The 10,221-nt window shown below is 36.3% G+C and overlaps 1 protein-coding gene across 5 annotated transcripts in view; it reads right to left on the bottom strand.

Annotated features, from left to right (window-relative positions):
* The window catches only part of LOC120634436 (transcription factor EB), a 162,411-nt gene continuing 152,190 nt past the window's right edge, over window positions 1–10,221 (bottom strand). For 4 of the 5 annotated variants that reach the window (XM_039904998.1, XM_039905002.1, XM_039905003.1 and 1 more), the window contains 7 exons: window positions 9,528–9,769; window positions 8,906–9,037; window positions 7,483–7,597; window positions 6,433–6,557; window positions 5,231–5,348; window positions 3,677–3,796; window positions 1–2,512 (listed from right to left, as the gene is read on the bottom strand). In XM_039904998.1, the coding sequence (XP_039760932.1) occupies window positions 2,349–2,512; window positions 3,677–3,796; window positions 5,231–5,348; window positions 6,433–6,557; window positions 7,483–7,597; window positions 8,906–9,037; window positions 9,528–9,769 (1,016 nt within the window). In that variant the 3' untranslated portion in view covers window positions 1–2,348. The remainder of the gene's footprint in view (window positions 2,513–3,676; window positions 3,797–5,230; window positions 5,349–6,432; window positions 6,558–7,482; window positions 7,598–8,905; window positions 9,038–9,527; window positions 9,770–10,221) is intronic. The other variant, XM_039904999.1, reaches the window with a different exon arrangement.

Raw genomic sequence — 10,221 nt, 5'->3', positions numbered from 1 at the left:
CCCACGGCCTTGGACTCAAAAAGCAGGGTCACCACCCACTGCGCCAGTCGGCCATCAAATCTTATACCATCATCACAGAATCATGAAGACCACGAGTGTGTAAATATATGTAGTAAAACTCTAACATTGACAGAAGTATATATAATACACAACCTAAAACAATGGGTATAGAAGCATAAAGTTCCAGACAGGTTTTTATTAAAGTACAGGAAATACTTTACAGCCTAACAAATGGCACGAAAAAGGCAGTTAATGTAATCCTTATATAATGAAATGTATAGCTCCGGTGAAAACACCCGGTGAAACTTTGATGTGAATCATTTTTGGTGAAATGGTCGCAAACAATTTTAAACCAGAAAATCTTCTTTTCGATGTGCCAGATTCGTATTATTACCTACTATAAATCGATATGCATTACGAAATTGCTGTGGATTGGTAACTGATTTATCACGATAAAAAAATGTTCACGTCACTAAATTTGAGGCGCCCAATAAACTTATTTGTAACTTCTTTGTAACTATGGCATCAGTTTTATGATATAAATTATCACATACTCTGCTTACATATTCTACTAATAATCGTATGTTAATTGTATGTTAATAAATCATAAGATTTTTTTTTTCAATGCAATATAAATATTTTAGCACTCCATTTTTTACCGCAGAATGTATGCGTTGGAACTGTTAATTGAATTTTGTATAGAATGCAGGCCGCAATATATCTAAAACAAGCTGGAATCTATTTGTAACGGCCTACATAGACTACATAAAAAAAGAATTACCTATTCGATAAATTCTTAGGAGTTCAAAAAATTAAAATTAATTCATGTGCTAAATTGTATAATGAAGTTTATTATGTTTGCATAAGGCTTTTACTCAATTAAAATGTATTCATTCTGAATGCATTTCTTTATGCAGTTTTAAATTAAAGGCATTTTCGTTAAATGATTGTTCCTGTAGAGTTATCGGGACTTTTTTACTCTGTACTGTAGATACGCGATCTCTTATCTATGTGTTGCAATACTCTGTACCATAGATACCTCATCTCTAATTTAAGACTGAATGGCAATTACTGTGAAGATAGACGCATTAAGTTAATAATAATATACTACTCACTAGTGTAGTAATGTCCAACCGCATATTATATGCACGTCAAGAAAAAGTTGTTAACGAGACGTTATGATACCTGGATTGTATAATAACTATAAACTTTTTTGACATAGATTTTAGTTTCATAGCGAATAATGGAAGAAACACACGTACGCAGCAACACCCCACAAATTTCCGAAATATGGACGCGTGGGGTGTTCTGAAAACACCCACAATACGTGATAAGTGTTAGCTACCAATGCTAGCCGACATTTAGGGTCCATATTAGTTTTAGTGTTTAACACTATATAATATTTGAGGCTGGTGCGAACGAGTTAAGACTATGCGAATCGTTTCCGTTGGTTAAGCATCGTTAACTCAAGTTGGTAACTAGTTACAAAATTGACTTTAGTGGTTATTGGTTGGTGGTTTACCTTCGTATATCTTAAAGCACATCAAGCAGTTTGAACACTGCACCGTCAGCAATTTACGCAAACGACAAGGCTCGTGGCTAAAAATTCGTGAACTTCGGGCTGCCACTCGACTCGTACTCATTATCAATATCATTATATTATTATAAATTATTATGATTGGAAGTATAGTATTCACCTTTCAATCTTTAGCAATCTCTATTTATCATCACGCCAGACTTACGATACCTGCGATTATGAGTTTATAACCTTACCGCCAATCCGCATTGAAGCATTTGTTTTCTGTATCACTCTCTTCAAGTGGGTGTAAGGGTAAATACGAATTTCCCTTGCACCCACTGTTGGGAGAAGCCGGTGGGTGCACGGGTAGCTACCAATTTAAGGAGGTATGTTCACCATTGGCTGTTGATGACAATACTTATTGAGAGTCGATACGCGTGGCGTCAGAGTGACGTGGGGTGTTCCCAATATGTTTCTACCATTACATTGATCGCGCAATATTATGCGTCGCGAATTTTTAATGAGTTCAAAATAATAAAGGCAATATGGATTCCGTTCATACGGAAAACGCTATACTTGCCTCGTTAAGTCCGATCACTTAGTACCCTAGTATAAGATTTTTAACCGCAAGCATGCCAGAGTGAATTGAAACATATCACCTTGATTTAAAACTCAAATTCATTTACATTGCTATAGCAATCAACTTCTTAATGTAACGTTTGTAAAAATAAAAATCAGTAACAGAATTTGCGACTCTAAATCTATGGTAATAAGATCCATTTTACTTAGACAATTTTATACTAAGGTGTATACTAAGGTTACTGAGTCGCTAAGCGCCTAGGTCCATGTCGAAGCAAGGCCTAGGGTGTGCGTGCGGCGAATGCGGTGCGTGAGTAGCTCCTAGTAGTAAAGGCAGACTCTCCCCTAATCCTCCTAGACCTCCTAAACCTCCTAGGCCAAGGGACATGCCGCCTTCTGACATTAGTGATGAACCTGAAAGAACAAAAAAAATATTTTCATTTCCAGTCCCGCGGGGATAAACAAAGACTCAAATTCAAAATTCATTTATTTCTAGGAGGCCTAATTTATAAGCACTTTTGAAACGTCAAGTCAGTCTGTTTGTAGTGACTCTACCACCGGTTCGGAAGGCAGATTCCACTGAGAAGAGCCGGCAAGAAACTCAGATTGCTCTTTTCCCACATCATTTTATAGTTTAACAATCTTTAGAATATTTCTGTTTTGTGAGAGATGAGAGCGGAGCGGCCTGTATCCAAGCAGCCTTGTCGTTAAGTAATTCATCAATCGTGTAGTAACCACGATTTGTTAAATGTGTTTTAATATATTGTTTAAACTTAGGTAAAGGTAGATCCAATATGATCCAAATTCGGTATCATGTTATAAAAGCATATACCCATCCACATACACAAAGGATTTGTCTGCTTTTCTCAGACGATATGCAGATATCACTAATTTATGTCCGTGTTTCGATGCTGGACTCGACCTTTGTTCTGATCTTGATGTTTGGCGCATATATGACTTGCGGGAAATGAAGACCGGAAATAACGGGGATGAAGTCACAGGCAAAAGCTAGTAATTTTATAAATCATTGTCAACGATGTGACTAGTCATGTTGTTCTTTTTGATTTTATTTTATTGGATACTTTTCATTTCATTTCATTTTAAGTTTTTAACTATATATATTTTTTTAAATGAAGTAATAATTTTTCAAGATCAATTTTCTGTTTAATTGAATGTTAACTGTTTACAATATTACCTTCGGTATCCTGTTATAAAAGCATATACGATGGGTATATGCTTTTATAACAGGATCCCACAAAGGATTTCTCTACTTTTCTCAGACGATATGCAGATATCACTAATTTATGTCCGTTTCTAGTAAATCGACTGTTTATATCGACTTTTTGTTTATAATTACTTATGTTTTGCTTAATAAAGGTTATAGTATTATAAATTTCTTTAAATTTGGCACGAAGGGATTCGCGTGATCTAAGTTCGAGGAGATTGGTTTGGATTTCAATTCGACCCATGACGGCTTAAGAAGATGATGAGAACGCAGTCTGTATTAAGCTAGTCGGAAAGTACTAGTATACAATACACAAAATATACAGATAAACAGCCGGATGCCGATGAACTGACCTGGTGCGTGCGAGGATAGGTCTATGTGAAGCATGGCGGCGCACGACTGGTCCGCCGCCTCGGCCACCGCCGCACTGAGACCTAGGTGCGAGGTGGGCGACGAGCATAGCATGGGGTCCCCTGGAATGCGTGCACGTACGTGAGTAAGTACATGTGATAATACTCTAAGCGAAAAACACAAACAAAGAAATTCTACCTAAGCTTACAAATCCGAACAGCTAGATTTATCTATGCCAAAAGAGTTTTGTTTGAAATAAATAAATAGTGAGTCAAATAAGAGACAACAATTTAAGGAGAGCACTGTCCCCAGTAATACAGGTTTTTATCTAAATCAGGGGCAGTAGATTTTAAATTGCACCATTACATACATTACATACTCACCATATAAGATGTGAGGTACGCATTTGGTTGTATAATTACATTATTTTACTTTACTTGTACATGTAAATAAATAAAATAAATATTTTGGTAGTAATAAGTAGAATAAGGTGAAATGTAATTTATAACATGGTTAATAAAGGCTATAATTAATTATTAAATTATTGGTATTCATTAAGTTTATTAATTTATTTGTTGTTTTGTTTATTTTAGAACTTTTTCATTTTTTATTTTTTCTTCAATACTTTTACACCATTTTTTTACATTTAACTGTTAAATATGTGCTGATTGTGTACGTTTTATTTGTTTTTTTAACAAATATTTCGACGTCACCCGTTGTTTATTATTTTAAAAAACGCGGTGCGGTTGTTTGGTCAGTTTGATACTAGAGTGTCTGAAAATCAGCGCTGTGCATTGTTAGGGCTATAAGGCTGAGTTTGCGGCAATTTGCCGTATTGTTAGTAATAAAAAGCTTGGGTATAAATTGCTCTTACTTCATAGCGCAACATTAACTAGACTGTGAGATGGTGATAACAAAAAAACCAGGCTAAGTTTTTTTGACCAGGGCGCGTTTGGAACCCTCCTATCTTTAGTTTTAAGTTAACGAATGCAGTTATCACCATCACTAACATTAGTGTAACATGTTAAATGTATGAACTCTTCATAAGTGCCTGTAATAAGGTCTACATGAATTTTAAATAAGTAATAATTTAATAAATTTAGATCTTGAATTAAAAATAGAGTATTTATTTATTAATTTAATTATTTATTGTTATTTAATATAAGTAATAACAAGTTTTGTTCTAAGCTGCAACCCAAAGTATGTGTACACAACTTGGAATAAAACTTAAAAAAAAATTAAAGTATGGCAATAAAGGATTATTATTATTATATTTTCTTTCATTTATTGTATTACTGTGCAGGCCGTGTTTTAAATTATAATGTGTTGTATTATACATTAATAAAGATATTTCTTTCTTTCCTTCTTTCTTACAGTACAAAAGTGAGTGAGTAACAAAAATAAATGACAAAAACAATGTATTTAGTTTCGAATAACAGTTATATTACTGTTAAATCTTTTTGAAAAACAGTTATATAACTGTTTTTGAGTTTTTGTTTAAGTTTTTTTTTTTTGAATATAATTGTGACTTCGTGGGGAACTGTAATCGAACTTACCTGATGTGACAGGATTATGCGAATCGTCATCCATAAGGTCTTCTATCTGTGCGAGATTTAAAACAGCATCATTTTCGTCACTTCCGAGCATCCCTGGAGTAGGTGATAGCCTCATTTGCTGAAAAATAAAATAAATAATTAATAAATATACAACGACAATACACACATCGCCATCTAGCCCCGAAGTAAGCGTAGCTTGTGTTATGGGTACTAAGATAACTGATGTATATTTTTATGAATTATATACATAAATACTTAGAATATACATATAAACACCCAGACACTGAAAAACATTCATGCTCATGATACTCAAATATTCATATAATATTAAAGGCGAGTTTTTGAGTATTCGATAGACTGACGCACACCTATTTATTTCTTTGTAGATATAATTTAGATTGTGGGAGTATTTTTATGTATTTTGTATGTAATCAATAAAATATAAAAATATCTATTGACTAGCTTCTGGCCGCGACTTCGTCTGTGTGGACTTCAGAATTGGGCTTCGCTCGTTAATAATTTTTAATGTTACAACGAGAACTATTTGAGAGATCGGTATGGAATGAACATGTCCTTTTCTATAGCATAGGTGAAATGACAATATCAAATTCCAAAGATGTCTGCCTGCGGCGTAGCTCGAGCTTGCTAGCTTAAACCATTTTTAATTTTCCCTCGGGAACTAAATAAGAAATCGGGATAAAAGGTAGCCGATGTTCTTATCTAGTGTTTTGTTATTAAGACTACTATGGGATAGATATAACAAGTTAATTAGAAAGTTTAACTCGGTTTTAACCTACATTTTGAAATGTAGAATCTAGCTGTCTTTTGAATACATAATGGATGAGTATACGCATTAATAACATGATACCGAAGGTTATAATAGATTTAACTTCACATATATCTAAATAATGTATAAAAACTAAACAATTTAATATAATAACAAGGTAGATTCGAAGCAGCCAGCCTCGCTCTCATCTCCCGCAAGATAGTAAAGTGATTGTAAATGTTGATGTTGGAAAATAGCAACTACTGAGTTTCTTGCCGGCTCTTCTCGGTAGAATCTGCTTTCCAAACATATGGTAGAGTCACTACCAATTGAATTGACGTTTCAAAAGTGCTCATATTTGGCTTACTAGTAATAAATGAAATTTAAATTTGAATTATGTTATAAAAGTTAAAATATCTTGACATAAAATGCCTACCTTCATATCTTTGTGGTTAAAGAGATGATCGGTCACAGGTTCGAGGCAGAGATCCGGTTCCAGGCAGCCCAGTGACAGCCCCTCTTCGCGACTTAGCGGCGAACACGAGCCCAGTTTGAGACCATCTGAAATAAACAGATGAAAATAAAAAATAAACATTGGCAATGACTTCAAAAGGCATGATGACAGAAATAAAGGACCGCTAAAATGTTGTATTTTTAACACGCTTTTATTAGCTTAACCTGTATGTTTGTTTGTTTGTAACCGACTCCTTTGAGCTCGATTTTGTCCTACTTTGAACGATCAGATTTTGTTCAAACTTTGTAGACATATCGAGGACCGTAAATTTAGTTAGTTTGTCCACCAATGGGACAGCGTGGTGGACTACGGCCTAAAGGCCTTATCATTGTGGGAGGACCCGTGCTACATATTATGATACAAGTTTTTAAGAAAAATAAGAGCTTTTATAGATATCTTCTCATTAGCAGTTAAAACATAACATAAGCAGTTTTTAGAAAGCAAACCAAGGTCATCTTATGATGCTCCGGTTTCGGAGCGAAACGTGCGTAGAGGGTACATTGCCGAAGATCTGTTTCGTGTGGAGTATAAGGATTGAAGGAATTATAAATCAGACGGCCGATTGGCGCAGTGGGCAGCGACCCTGCTCTCTGAGTCCAAGGCCGTGGGTTCGATTCCCACAACTGGAAAATGTTTGTGTGATGAACATGAATGTTTTTCAGTGTCTGGGTGTTTATATGTATTTTCTATGTATTTATGTATATATAATTCATAAAAATATTCATCAGTCATCTTAGTACCCATAACACAAGCTACGCTTACTTTGGGGCTAGGTGGCGATGTGTGTATTGTCGTAGTATATTTATTATTATTATTATTATTATTTATTATTATTATAAATTACACCATACAGATTCTCCTGCTTTTAGCGTATTATAGCAATTAAGCTTAATTTTCACAACAAACACAAGCTTTATAATATTATAGCAAAACACAAGATAAGCTAATGTCCCATCTTCTGTGTAGACTAACCGAGGGCGTCCAAAGCTGAAAGTGCCTCACCGGACGGGGTGTCCCGGAGCAGGTCCGGTGGGGGTTCCCCTAACTCCATCAGCGGCGCTGGCTCCGACTTCGGGAGAACCACCTCCTGCGGGACAAGGATATTGCATCAGAAGGAGCAGGATATTGCATCGAGATAAGAACGCTTGCAATCGTACAGTCGCTTTCGAGTATCAAAACCCCGGAACATTAAGGTAAAATGGAACTTATAACTCATATTTTAAAGCTCGAATTTCGAATAATTTTCTCTTTTCGAAGCAAAATAGCTCGAATTTTGAAATTAGAATTTCGCTCGAAAGGTTACATTCTAGTGCTTTTGACAGAATACCAATCAATGGCCTGTACGTCTTGAGAGACGGTTCAGACACTGTCTAGGCGAATTGTCGCCTGAACACGTGAAGAAGTGAAGAAGTGTCTTTGTATGGCTAAATAAGCCGATGCGCGAGCGAAATTTACGGCCCTCTAACTGGACGATTTTGCCTATAATCACTATCCTGGGTGGTAGTACGGACGTGGTTGGCAGTAGTAGCACAGAGGACGTTGCTGTCCGCTCTCCATTATATTCCCTTAGCCGCCTCGTACGACACCCGCAATAATAGGAGTGGTGGCAACTATATTATGATCTGCCGTCACCACACGGTACAAACACTAGAAAATCGAAAACGCTACAGAACAATTTGATACTTTTATACGAGTGACATTCTTTCAAGTGTACTTTACACCGTGATAGCAGGAGTTTGATGGTGATCTCCTTCGTGCCTTCTCCATCTAAACGACATTGACCAGTTGGCACACTAAAAGAATTGAATTTAAATATCACGGTATTATGTATCGATAAACTAAAGCGACTCGATTATTTGATCAATTCTGTAACAGCAAACCTTAGGCTTCAGTGCAGTAGTTGAGCTTAATATATGTTACAAACGAATTGGCACTGTTTCAAATAAGTATCTATGCATTTCAGGAAATGTTTACGTTCTCAAACCCCCAAAAATATTTTTAGTCTCGTTGACCACATTTCATATATTTTATGGGTTTGGTTGGTCTCCCTTACGTAAACTCAAATGCGTTTGTAATAAATGTTCACGCACTCGGAAATCCTTACATTTCGAATCGTTAGGTCAAAAATAAAGTCACGTACTGCTTTAACGAAAGCCCACCCACCCAGTCGTTGTACCCCATATACATACATTTTTTTTGCTGAACGGCAGGTCTTCCATGATCACAAGAGGTACTAACTACAAAGTGGGGGGATACACCACTTTGAGGCTCATTGGTATTGATCATATACATGTTTCTTTGATCGTCTGTTTGAATGTTTTCATGCCACGTATGTTTATAACTACGACAGATGTGATATTACTCTGAGAGATATGAATAAATTCTTTAAAGTTACCGGTAGAGATTTTGGGGGTTCGGAGTAGTTCTCCGAGGGGGTGGTGTCCACTCCTGAGTCGGAGTGGTGCGGTGACGACCAACCGTCTGTAGAAACGGGAAGACCGTGCAATCGCGCCAGCCTTTCTAGTTCCTGAAAACGGCGAAAAGCATTTTGGTGAGAAAAACATTTTAACTTTTATCAACATCATCATGTCTTTTAACGCCGGCTGGTCACAGTATTTGTCATTTCTCGGAGAATGAACTTCGAAACAGAGATTTAATACGACGAGTTTTGAGGTAACTACAAAATGTAAAAAAATAGAGAACCCATTGATCTTCCTACATTAAAAGGTTCGCGATGTGATTCGTCTTTATAAAAGGTTTGTCAAAGCCATAGACAGAGTTAGTAAATATTGCTATATTTATGGTTTATTACATCATCGTCTATAATGTCCCACTGCTGGCATTTTGGAATGCAAACAAAAAAGAAATTCGCAAATCCGAGTACATTTTACGGAGTCGGAAAACACATTAAAATTGCTATGCATTTTTAGGGTTAGTAGGTTAGGTTACTTGAAGGTTTCATTTGGTAAATGTTCTAGGACAGAGCTTACAAAATTAAGCGGAATTTCCGTACTGACCTGTATCCTCAAGGTCAGTTTTCGGTTATGTAGTTCGATCTGCTTACGTCGCTGCTCACTATGCTTAAGGCGGTTGACCTCGTCGCGCAGGCACTTGATGTAGTCCACGCTGCTCTTGAGGATCGTACCCTTGTTGGGGCGCACGTCTCGTATCACCTCGTAGAAGGGGTCATTGGTCTTGGGCAGGAGGGTGCCGAGTTCCTTTATTCGATCGTTGATGTTGAATCGGCGTCGGCGTTCAACTGGAAATCGAAAATAGAACATTAACTAAATTTTTTTAATAATTTTTACGACTCTACCACTGGAAATCCTCTTCTGGATATACGTCTCGTGACTCTAGGTCTCGGGGCATGTGACGCTTAATTAGCCACGCTGTTTAACAATCTCTTTGTGTCTATGCTGTTCACCGTACTGCGTTTAGAGTGGGGGTCGTCAATTTAACACCTTGAAACTACAAAGTCCATCATATATTTGAGCTATTGGCACTTCAGTTTTGCAATTCATTAAACTTTCAACTTTGGTTCTACGTTAACCGATCTTTTTATTTCTTATTCTGAAAAGGCTGGTGAACGGTAAAAGATGATTAAATTTTTGGATAAACTACTTCTTGTTTGGTCTTGATTAAAATGCACAATGTTCAAACGATAAATATATGAACTCTTGAAAATGTTTTGGTAAACATTCCATAATTCAC

Source organism: Pararge aegeria, chromosome 24 (assembly GCF_905163445.1).
Source record: "Pararge aegeria chromosome 24, ilParAegt1.1, whole genome shotgun sequence".
Classification (NCBI taxonomy): Eukaryota; Metazoa; Arthropoda; class Insecta; order Lepidoptera; family Nymphalidae; genus Pararge; species Pararge aegeria.
The sequence above is the reverse complement of the archived record's forward strand: the minus strand, read 5'-3'. Positions and strand labels throughout refer to the sequence as shown.